Here is a 12301-nt window from a genome sequence, read left to right as displayed (position 1 = left end):
CTCTTTATGGGTATTTTACTTTCAAACATTTAATTTAATACAAATATTTACGCTCAAATACATATTTGTATTTACTTTCAAATATTTAATTTTTATTAAATATAAAAACTACCAATCTCTCTTCCGTAAAAATATTAATATAATAATTTTTCAATTTTAGTTACAAACATTTATGTATTTAATATAAATTAAATGATTCATAATAAAATACCCATAAAAAACTAATACTTTACTCATGTAATGGATGAAAACCATAAAGAATTAATACTTTATGGGTCATTTTTTAAAAAAAATATATTTGATTTATATTAAATAAATAACCTACCAATTTCCTTTTTGCAAGAATATTACTGTAACACTTTTTGAATTTTACTAACAAACATTGATATATTTATCATAAATTAAATGTTTGAAAGTAAAATATCCGTAAAAAGCAGTTATTTTAAATGAGTAATGCGTGTTTGCCTATAAAGAACCGGTAACTATTTAAAGTACCGGTTCTTTAAGGGTATTTTGCTTTCAAACATTTAATTTAATACAAATATTTACGCTCAAATATAGATTCGTATTTATTTTCAAATATTTAATTTTTGTTAAATACAAAACTACCAATCTTTCTTCCGTAAAAATATTAATATAACACTTTTTCAATTTTAGTTACAAACATTTATGTATTTAACATAAATTAAATTATTCAGAATAAAATGCACATAAAGAGCGAATACTTTACTCGTGTAATGGATGAAAGCCATAAAAAATTAATACTTTATGGGCCATTTATTTTTTTAAAAAAATTTTAATTTATATTAAATAAATAACCTATCGATTTCCTTTTTACGAGAATATTACTATAACAATTTTTGAATTTTACTCACAAATATTGATATATTTATCATAAATTAAATATTTAAAAATAAAATGCTCGTAAAAAGTTGATATTTTAAATGAGTAATACGTGTTTGTCCATAAATTATACTCATTAAAATTTATTAATTATTAATTAATTTATAATACTTTGTCATTCATTGGATATATAGCACAAAGGACAAATCTGATACAAAATTCTAATTTCACTCCTTAAAATAATATTTTAATCACTTGGATTAAATTTGCAAAGGATTAGTAACCTCATGGGAGGTCAGTGTAATTTTTCAAATCACAGATATTTTAAATGAGTAATACGTGTTTGTCCATAAATTATACTCATTAAAATTTATTAATTATTAATTAATTTATAATACTTTGTCATTCATTGGATATATAGCACAAAGGACAAATCTGATACAAAATTCTAATTTCACTCCTTAAAATAATATTTTAATCACTTGGATTAAATTTGCAAAGGATTAGTAACCTCATGGGAGGTCAGTGTAATTTTTCAAATCACAGATATTTTAAATGAGTAATACGTGTTTGTCCATAAATTATACTCATTAAAATTTATTAATTATTAATTAATTTATAATACTTTGTCATTCATTGGATATATAGTACAAAGGACAAATCTGATACAAAATTCTAATTTCACTCCTTAAAATAATATTTTAATCACTTGGATTAAATTTGCAAAGGATTAGTAACCTCATGGGAGGTCAGTGTAATTTTTCAAATCACAGGGGAGGTCAGTGCAAATGTTAGAAACTTCCTTGAGGAGGTTTCTGCAATTATCCCTTATTTTAAATAATCTCCTATCCAACAGAAGCAAAAACACCACCCATCACCACCATAGCCACCGAAGCTCCACCACCGTTGCCGCCGCACAAGAATCCATCAACCGCGGATCCTTAAACCACGTAGATCTCCACACTGGATCCAACGGCTGGGCTTCACCTCCAGGTGATTTATTCTCTCTCCGTGGACCCAACTACGTGACTAAAAGGACAAAATTTCCCTCCGGACCGTGGCTTCTCCAACCTGCCAGCGTCGATTGGCTCCGATCCAACGCCAAGCTGGACCATGTCCTCGCCCGACAGGATAACCCAATCATGAACTTACTCAAATCCCCCAATCTTCAAGGAAAGAGTCTGAAAACTTTCCTTGTAGCTGTCAATCTCCAAGTCCCCGGCCGGGACCACCACAGCGCAATATTCTACTTCGCCACTAAGGAAGACGAAGGCCTCCAACCGGGCTCTCTCCTCTACGGGTTCGTCCACGGTGACGATTATTTCCGGAACAGCCGGTTCAAGATCGTGAATCGGATAGTCAAGGGCCCATGGATTGTGAAAGCCGCCGTCGGGAATTATGCCGCCTGTTTACTGGGAAAAGCGCTCAAGTGCAATTATTTTGTGGGCGATAATTACCTCCAAATCGACGTGGATACCGGAAGCTCGGCGATCGCAAGCGCGATTTTGCACTTGGCATTGGGGTACGTCACGGTGGTCACGATTGACATGGGGTTTTTGGTGGAGGCACAGTCGGAAGATGAGCTGCCGGAGAAGCTGTTCAGGGCGGTGAGGATTTGTCAAATGGAGATGTCGTCGGCTACTCACGTGGAGAATAGTAGCAGTGCGGTGTCGTTTAAGAGGGGGATTCATAGTGGGCACCCGAATGGTAGTAGCTGTAATAGTAACTGTAGTAAAGTAAAGTGCAGGGCCTGCAGGCTGAAGAGTGCAGCAATAATGGAAATTTGTGCTGCTTACGCTGTTTGGGCTCCGAACACTTCCCAAGATAGAAGAGAGTTTATTTTATAAAATATAGAAGAGAATTTAGAGAGAAAGAGAGAAGGAAGGGAAGGAGAGAGATTAGAGTGAGGAAATATAGAGAGAGAGTGTAATGAAGAAAATCTGTTATTGTCAAATGTGGGTCCTACCACTGTTTCTAACAAACCATAACAGTTCTCGTAGCTGGTCATTAACCGACTTAACCATCCCAACTAAAGCTACTACTAAAACTACATCGTTTTGGCTCCAATTACATTTCGATTAGTTTAGCTCCTAATTCTTTTTTATCGAAATCGATAAATGACCCACACACACCCACCTAATTTAAGATTGGCTGTAAAGCAATTTAAAGGGGACCGACCAAGAACCTGCGACGACAGAAAGATCAGCATCGACGACGTGTATTCTGTCAAGAATACACACTTCTGTGGGATATACACGGAGAGCGAAGACGTGTGTCCGAACTGCGGGTTTCTCGATCCATAAAAATTTTGATGGAAAATCTTCAAGATCTCGTCTTCTCCTTCTGCTGGATTTCAATCCCCTGACAATCACAACTCAGAGCTTTGGGGGATCATCAAAAGTTCGGAATTCTACCTAACATCGTTCTCGTATACAAGACTGATTCCCCATGCTTTGAAAATACTAATAAAACCACACACTTCAATGGAAGTCCAACTGCGTACCCAATCTCCATTCGAAGACCAAATATTAATATCAAGTGGAATATATCCTAGCCAAGTATGTTCTGAATCCATGTTTTCAGTTTCCAAATAACCTAGTATGACTATGTTGGGATAGCGCTTCATCTCCTGATCTACGGGAGTAAACCAGAGACCAAAACCTATACCTTTCTGTAGAAGATCACACCCTATGTTTCTCGGAACTGGGGTCATTATCAAATCAGAAACAACACAAACTGCGAATCCCATGAACTCATCGTTGTACCAATTTGGAGGAAGTTTAACTGTTATTGAAGGCCCTGAATTCTGGTAGGTGAACCAGGATGGAATGCTCCCTCCAGGAAGACAGATGCTAAAGCTACCACCTATCAGGCTATCATCTACAGGTGAAAATTCCTACACAGCAAGAAATTAGGCCTCTTTCTCAGTAACATAACAAAAAGTTTTAGTTTGTGAAGCACATCTAAACTAGTAGTCCCTCTGTCTCAAAAAGTTTTTTGTGGACGCCGAGAGTTGGTATGTATATTGCAAAAAAGAAAATACCTTCAGCATGTGATTCCAGGTTGCATATACCATGCTGGAAGTTTGTTCATCCTGAAGCAGCTTGAAACAATTATAGAATGAAACCCAGCGTAACTTCCCATGGTTTGTCAGATCAGTTGCACTCTGCAATGATGTACAATCATCTGCATACACTTGTTCTATACAAAGTGGAAGCTCTGGAAGTTTCTCAAGTCTCTTGCGGCCAACTAATTCAAGGATTCGAAGGTGACTGAGGTTCTTGATACCTGCAGCAGAGATACTAGTAAAGTTGTTCTTGCCAAGATTTAATTCTACTAGGGAGGATAAGCTCCTTAAATCGCTAGGTAATCCTTCGTCTGACAGATTGCAATCACTAAGATCTAGTCTTGCTAGGGAATTTAATCCTGCAACAGATGGAAAAACCAAGCCAGTTGAATCTTGACTTTTTCGACCCAGCAACCAAGAGGGCGAGAATGCTCTACATTTACGAGATGCCATTGCTTTACGTCCTTTGAAAGACAATGTTTTTAGGTTTTTCAAAAGTACGATTGAGGATGGTGGCTTGGAGATGGCAGTTCCATCAACATAAAGCTCTTCTAAGCTCAGTACATGCCCACAATCTGCAGCCAGAAAGAATAAGAGTTTCAAGACATTTCAATCTGCAGAGGCCACTTGGCAGACTTGCGAGACTTTCACAGCCCCTTAGATTCAACAAAACAAGGCTTGTAAGGTGCTCAATTGAAGGGTGTATCTCAGCAAGACTTGAACAGCCTTCAAGGATCAATCTCTCAAGATTTGGTGTCCCGTGAAGTCTGGCATCCTTATTAATTTCTGGGAATAGCTCAGGTCGATGTATTTCAATTTGTCCAGCGACTGTCAAAAGTTTTTTTGGCAAAATGACAGAAAGAAAGGGGAAGAAAAAGACATCATATAGGTTCAAGCAAGATTCATTAGGAAACAACAATAAATCGGAGTTCAAGATGGTACCTTTATCCCTTTCCACAGTTGTATGATGCGGCTATATTGTAGCTTGAGTCCTACGAGTTTTTCAGCTTGGAAACTCTCTGGAAGGAATTTTGAAGGGTATCCATGCCAGTCAAGCCAGCGTATCTCATTCGGTATGCAATTCGGGCAGAGAGAAACACAAGCATTATTGATTTTGAGTAGCCTTAGTTTCTTCATCTTTTCAAAGGCTTCATTCTTAATTACAACATCTTTTGGGGTAGACAAGTCCAGCCACATGCCCACAATATTTTCTGTCGCCTGCCAATTAAAGATCAGAGTCAGTAATTTACCCATCAGCAGTGTTGCGAACATCCCAGCCAGAGATAGAAGCAGCTTCAGTAAGAGCTGCTCTCCACTTTTGAATCATTTCCTTGTCCTCTATTTCGTCTTCATGTTTGACAAAAGGTCGATCAAAGCTGCCTTTCTGTCTCCGTACCACAGATGGATCCACGTAATAAAAAACCGGCAGAACAGTTTGTCCCAACACATGCTTGCAGTCAATGATCTCTGCGAGCTCATCTAAACACCATGAAGAAGTGGCATAGTTTTCTGAGAATATTATAACTGCAATTCTTGACTCTTTAATAGCTTGGAGTAGTGCAGGTGAAATGGATCTTCCTCTTTCAAGCTTTTCATCGTCTTTGAAGGTGTAAATTCCCTTTTGTTGCAGAGCACTGTAAAGGAAGTCGACAAAGCTCTTTCGGACATCTTCACCCCTAAAGCTCAAGAAAACATCATAAGTCCATTTAGGAGTGGAAGCAGAAGAAGAAGAAGAAGAGGCAATGTTTCTCATTTCGTGCTCAACAAAACTTCGCAAGTCCATTTAAGAGTGGAAGAAGAAGAAGAAAAAAAGGCCAATGTTTACCACTTCTTTTTACGCGGTATGCAGTACAGCAATGGACTGTGGATGTGGGGTAGAGTAGAAAGTTCAATGAAATGAGCCAGAAAGTCAATACCCACGTCGGAAGATTGTGGGATTTTCACTATGAGTTTAAGGTTCACGCGGCTTCGTTCTGTAACCCATTGATTGAACGTTGATTCTTTATGAGTCTCTTTAAATTGCTTTCGAGCCGATTTAACCGGTAACTCCTGCCTGTTAATCTAATTTGTATGTGTGCGTGTTTATTTCTACTTCTGGAAAAAAAAACCAGAAAGTCAATAAATCTGCTTCCGTTTTCAATTTTGCTTTTCCTGGTTATGAGAAACCTAAAAGCAATTGCTCCTAACCTTTTCTTGTTTTTGCTGCATTTTCTAGAGTCATTCTTGATGTAAGGGGAGTGACTATATCCAAATAATATATCAAAAATAACTCTAAATATACATATTTATTCGGAATTTTTGATTTCGAATTATGAGAATTTGGTTCGAATTCAGTAATAGATTTTTTGAAATCGGAAATAGAAATCAGATTTTTCGATTTCAATTTCGTTTTATTATATATATATTAATATTTATTTATTTATATATAATATTTTTTATTTTGTAAGGTCCAAAGACAACCTAAGAGGGGGGTGAATTAAGTTGATTAAAATCTTAATCAAATTTATGCACTTTTTCTTTAATAAAAATTTACCTTCTTTTCTAGTAATGATCAACCAAGTAGATTAGAAGAAGAGATCAATGTTGATTAGAAAAACAAGTATAGATAAGCAATGAAAATTTTATTAAACAAAAAGAATAAGATAGAATATCAAACCGATTGTCTACTAAGATTTCCTCAAACTTGAAGACCAATCACTAGGTTGAGCAACTTCTCTTTGATGAAAGATGATCAACTAGATGTACAATGGAGGGAGCACTTCCTCCTTGCCCTAAGCCTCACTTAGTCAAGTTAAGAAGTTTTACAATCACTCAGATAACCCTCAACAAAGCTACACTAATGAAACTTTCAACCACAAAAGAAATGCTCACAAGAAATTCACACCACTTGGAGAACAAATCTAGCTTTGGAGACTATTTTCTAACTAAAATATCTCTTGAGATCTTGTAAACAAAGTGTGCAAAAGTCTTCTGCAGGTTTAGGATCTATTGTATTTAAAAGGAACAAAAAATGAGCTTCATTAATGCTTCCAACGGATAGAAGGCAGATGAAGAGTCAAGTAGCCGTTGGGGCTGTCGGACGTCCGACGGATTAGTCATCGTCCGATCCCATCGTCCGAAAATCAGCCTAGTTATTGTTCAGACGTCCGATGGTGTATCATCGTCCGACAGCAATGCGTCCGATCGTCGTCAGAGAGTTGGCAAGTCATCTTGGAATTTTTCGGACGTCCGACGTGGTCGATGTGCGTCCGAGGCGTGCGTCCGATCCTTTCGGACGTCCAACACTTCCTTATGAATGTCCGACAGTGCTTCCTTCTTGATGTTCTTTATCCTTTCGGACGTCCGACATGAGTGTCCTGTTTTTTATTCTTCTTTTGGTTGATTTTCATTTCTTGACATATTCGTACCTGATTCTTTGATAGGCAAAAAACACTTATATTTAAAGAGAGTTAGATAAACATTTCAAAGTACTTTGTGATCATCAAAACCAAGAATAACATTCTCCCCCTTTTTGATGATGACAAAACAAAGGTTTGAAATGAGATTTGATGATTGCAACATAAGCTCCCCCTTTCTCAATTGACAAGAACTCCCCCTTACTTTGTGGATCATAGAGCAAAAATTTTGAAAAACTCCCCCTCACTTGGCTGCCCAACCGAATTAATTAATTATCCAAAAACATGACAATTAAGCAGCCAACATCCAACATTTTACCAATTCAATCCATCAGCCAATCCAATTTCAATTAAATCATCAATCAATCCAATCCAGTCCTCTCCCCCTTTTTGTCATCACAAAAGGGCAATCAATCCAGTCCATCTCATCCACAAAAACATTCATCAATCATATCACGGAGAACCAGTAACAAAAACATTCATCACATCTACACATTCATCATTTAAAATACTTAAACATCCATCAAAAAGTACTAAAAGAACACAACATAAACAAAAGCATAACAAAATGTTGAACACCAACTACATATCCATTGATGAACACCACAAACACTAGAAACACATGAAATAGACAAACAAAATGCAAATGTCCTAAATGGTGAACTATGTGGATCCAGGTGTTCTTCGAGAGAGCTGATATTGGGAGAGGTCCTCCTCTTCAGTTTCTTCATCATCTTCAGCAGCTTCTTCAATTGGTGCCTTGCCTTTATCTGATGTGGAGGGGTCATGAGGAGTCACAGGAATTGATGAGTTCGGGTCTGGAATTGATGAATTTGGATCAGTGGGGCGTGGCTCTTTGCCATGTGAAACTTCCTCAACCACAGGTGGGGGAAAAAGAATATTCTTTTTGTCTAGGAAGGCTGTTTGTTGCTCAGAGGACATGGTGAACATTAGACCATGTTCCAGAAGAAAAACATGCTGTTTGAGTTCACGAAGGAGCTCAATCACTTCATCATTGGAGGAGAAAGATGCCTTAGTGGCAGACTTCCTGGGATGAATGGGAGTGAGTGCAACAGATGAAGGATTGTGTAGTGGATCATGTGCAGCCTTAGACCTAGGTTCACTAGATGATGCCCCCTTATAAGCCCATAGATTATCCTTAAAGACAAGATTTTTTCTTTCAAAATATCCTTTGGTAAAGGCATAAGAAGATGTTTCTTTGGGACAAACACCTAGAATTGGAACTTTGTAAAACTCAAAAATCTTTTGAAGAAACTTTCCATAAGATAATTTTCTGCGAGAATCAGTGGCATAGCGAAATAAGAACTTGCACATGACAAAACCAAAATCAATACGAATTTTTTCTCGAAAACAGTAAAAGAGATACAACTCTATTTTGTTTGCATCAGTTCTATGACCATCAGTAGGCACAAGCAGGTTTGAAATGATTGAAAAGGCAATTAGATTCACAGGGGCAAGATCATTCAGTTTAGCATCAGCAGGGGAGGAAAAACTTCTTTTAAAATAAGTCAACATTTTAGCCCCATCAAAATGATTATCAGCAGTAGGGTGCTCTTCATAGGAAAAAAAAATTGCAATTTTATCCTTGCATCCACGTTCAATAGTAGTATTTAAAATGGCATTCACTGTTTCAGAATCAAACACTAAGTCTACCCCATTAACCCTAGACATGATCTCAGTTTGGTCAGTGTCTTTCCTAAGATTGGCAAAGAATTGATACAGCATTTCAGGGTAATAAACATTGGGCATAGAAATGAGATGTGACCATTTCTGGAAAGCAAACAGACTCAGAATGGATTCTAAACCTATGTGGCGAAATTCAGAAGAGTTTACAGTGCGTTGAGGGATGACACCTTTCTGGGATATCCAGGAGTGTTTGTCTTTTGTAGCATCATCAAAGAATGTAGGGAGTGTGGTTGATTTTGGAGGTGGTTGAGATGAGGTTCCCTGTCCAGATTCAGGCAGAGGGGTGAGTTGTGGTGTAGGCCGTGACATTTGACCCTTTACAGCTCCTCTCTTGAAGCGTTTGGATGAACGTTTGACCGTAGGAAGATCATCATCCTCATCCCTGGGTGGATGCTTGCGTCCGACAATAACCTTCCCTCCTCTTAGATTCACCATTGTGCAAAATGTGTGGAATGAAGGATGCAAATGATGCACACAGTAGTATGGAAGTGAATTACACAGAAATTTTGGAACAAAAAGGCCTTGAACAAGATTTGACAGAGCGGTCATGAGAAAGTAGGGTTTTGAGGGAAATTTGGGAATTTGCGAAATGTTATGCGATTCGGTGAAATGATCAGGAGAAATGAATCGCAATCGATCAAGAAAAGTTTTGTTTGAGTCAATTTGGGAATGAGAACTTCAGAGTGGTATGAATTTGAGAGTGAGAGATGAGAGAGTTTTCGTCCGAGAGGAAATAAAAGAAGAAGAGTTTGAAGCAAATGAGGAAGAAAGTTGCTTTAAAAGTTTACCGTTGCACTGTCGGACGGCCGAACGAAATCGTGCGTCCGACAGTTTCGTCCGAATAGGTTCATTCTGGACAATAGCTGAAGAACATCATCGGACGTCCGTTCATCCTCTTTCGGACGTCCGAAGGCTATGAAAAATTTTAAGATGATTTTTCGATTATCCCTAATTTTGATCTTAGATGAATGAACTGATCTAATGGCAAAGCTTTTGTAAAAATATCAGCAAATTGATTTTTAGAACAAACATAATTTACACAAATTTCACCTTTTTGAACAAGATCATGAATAAAGTGGTGTTTTATATCTATATGTTTTGTCCTAGAATGCTGAATAGAATTTTTGGTCAGATTTATAGCACTAGTGTTATCACAGAATATAGGCATGCAGTCATATAACAATCCAAAATCATTCAAGGTATGCTTCATCCATAAAAGTTGAGCACAACATGCACTAGCGGCAATATATTCCGCTTTGGTTGTAGACGAAGAGATTGCAGTTTGCTTTTTGCTAAACCATGAAACTAAGCAATTACCAAGAAAGTGACAAGTTCCACTAGTACTTTTTCTGTCCACACGACAACCACCAAAATCCGCATCCGAATAGCCATATAGAGCAAATTCACAAGATCTAGCATACCAAAGACCATAGTCTAATGTACCTTTCAAATACCTAAAAATTCTTTTAACAGCATTTAAATGTGATTCTTTTGGACAAGGTTGAAATCTAGCACACAAGCAAACAGCAAACATAATATCAGGTCTACTTGCGGTTAAATAGAGTAGGCTTCCGATCATACCTCTATAGTGCTTTTCATCCACATGATTACCTTCTTCATCTTTGTCAAGTTTTGTAGAAGTGCACATTGGAGTTCCAACTTGCTTTGAGTCCTCCATGCCAAACCTTTTCTGCAATTTCTTGGTATATTTTGCTTGATTTATAAAAATTCCCTCAAGGGTTTGATGTATTTGAAGTCCAAGGAAGAAATTTAATTCTCCCATCATACTCATTTCAAATTCACTTTGCATAGTGGTGGAAAAATCCTTGCATAGATACTCATTAATAGCACCAAAAATAATATCATCTACATATATTTGCACAATAAGAAAATCATTTAACACTTGCTTAGTAAAAAGTGTGGTATCCACAATATCTCTTTTGAAACCATTTTCAATCAAGAAACCACTTAATCTTTCATACCAACCTCTTGGAGCCTGTTTTAAACCATATAATGCTTTAGATAGTTTAAACACATGACTTGGAAATTTTGTATTTTCAAAATCGGGGGGTTGATCCACATATACTTCTTGATCAATAAAACCATTTAAAAAGGCACTTTTGACATCCATTTGAAACAATTTGAAACCTTTGAAGCAAGCAAAGGCAAGAAACATTCTAATAGATTCTAATCTAGCTACGGGAGCAAATGTTTCATCAAAATCAATTCCTTCTTCTTGTGCATATCCTTTAGCAACTAATCTGGATTTATTTTTTACAACAACACCTTTATCATCCAATTAATTTCTAAATATCCACTTTGTGCCAATGATAGGTTGATTTTGAGGTCTATCAACAAGTGTCCAAACCTTATTTCTCTCAAATTGATTAAGTTCCTCTTGCATAGCCAAAATCCAGTTTTCATCCTTTAAAGCATCATTGATATTTTTGGGTTCAAAAAGAGAAACTAAAGCAAAATTGTCTATCAATTTTCTAGATGAGGAACGAGTCTTTACCTTTTCGGATGGATCACCAATTATAAGATCTCTTGGATGATTTTGGCTAAATTTCCAAGCATTGGGAAGGTCTTTGACTGAATCATCATTCTTGTCTTCATCATCCTTTTCTTGATCATTATGAGCTTCATCCATCATTTCCATTGCTGCTGGTTTAGAAATTCCTTCATCATCAATTTTCAGCTTTTCCATTCCTTCACGAACACCTACATCATCATCCTCACACGAACTTTTGAAATTATTATCATTAGTTTCATCAACTATTATGTGAATGGCTTCTTCTATCACAAGAGTTCTTTTATTAAAGACTCTATATCCTCTTTTGTTCTCATAATATCCCAAAAATATTCCTTCATCAGATTTTTTCTCAAACTTACCAAGATGTTCCTTTAGATTTAAAATAAAATATTTACAACCAAAGACCTTGAAATATCCAACCGTAGGTTTCTTATCAAAAATCAGTTCATAAGATGTTTTATTCAAAATGGGTCTCAAAAGGATTCGATTCATCACATAACATGCAGTATTTACCGCTTCAGCCCAAAGGTATTTTGGCAAACTACATTCACTTAACATGGTTCTAGCAGCCTCTTGTAGAGTCCTATTTTTCCTTTCTACAACACCATTTTGTTGTGGAGTTCTTGCAATAGAAAACTCATGTGTTATGCCACAAAATTCTGGAAAATCACAATACTTGAATTCCGTTCCATTATCACTTCTAATTCTAACAATTTTGGGTGTTGGATAGCCACTCAAATGGAGTCAGTCATTCAC

At 36.8% G+C, this 12301-nt stretch overlaps 2 protein-coding genes across 2 annotated transcripts; one reads left to right on the top strand and one right to left on the bottom strand.

The window, feature by feature from the left end:
• Window positions 1-1631: 1631 nt before the first annotated feature.
• On the top strand, window positions 1632-2690 carry LOC113704685 (protein ENHANCED DISEASE RESISTANCE 2-like). Its single transcript, XM_027226561.1, has one exon. It carries the CDS (start codon window positions 1632-1634, stop codon window positions 2688-2690), a length of 1059 nt encoding a protein of 352 aa, XP_027082362.1.
• A 563-nt stretch (window positions 2691-3253) lies between these two features.
• LOC113704684 (disease resistance protein RPS4B-like) lies at window positions 3254-5693 on the bottom strand. Its single transcript, XM_027226560.1, has 5 exons — window positions 5181-5693; window positions 4927-5128; window positions 4547-4738; window positions 3887-4485; window positions 3254-3739 (listed from the first exon to the last, which is right to left on the bottom strand). The coding sequence occupies exons 1-5, from the start codon at window positions 5691-5693 to the stop codon at window positions 3254-3256; spliced, it is 1992 nt and encodes a 663-aa protein (XP_027082361.1).
• Between the last annotated feature and the right edge of the window lie 6608 nt (window positions 5694-12301).

The sequence above is a fragment of the Coffea arabica genome, chromosome 8e, assembly GCF_036785885.1.
Source record: "Coffea arabica cultivar ET-39 chromosome 8e, Coffea Arabica ET-39 HiFi, whole genome shotgun sequence".
NCBI lineage: Eukaryota > Viridiplantae > Streptophyta > Magnoliopsida > Gentianales > Rubiaceae > Coffea > Coffea arabica.
The sequence above is the reverse complement of the archived record's forward strand: the minus strand, read 5'-3'. Positions and strand labels throughout refer to the sequence as shown.

Bases quoted from the DNA above. Each gene is read 5' to 3' on its own strand.
- LOC113704685 (XM_027226561.1), top strand. From the start codon at position 1,632: ATGTTAGAAACTTCCTTGAGGAGGTTTCTGCAATTATCCCTTATTTTA.
- LOC113704684 (XM_027226560.1), bottom strand. From the start codon at position 5,693: ATGGACTTGCGAAGTTTTGTTGAGCACGAAATGAGAAACATTGCCTCT. The intron at 5,129-5,180 runs GTTCGCAACACT...TTTAATTGGCAG, and splicing joins CTTCTATCTCTGGCTGGGAT to GCGACAGAAAATATTGTGGG. The intron at 3,740-3,886 runs GTATTTTCTTTT...CTTGCTGTGTAG, and splicing joins CCTGGAATCACATGCTGAAG to GAATTTTCACCTGTAGATGA.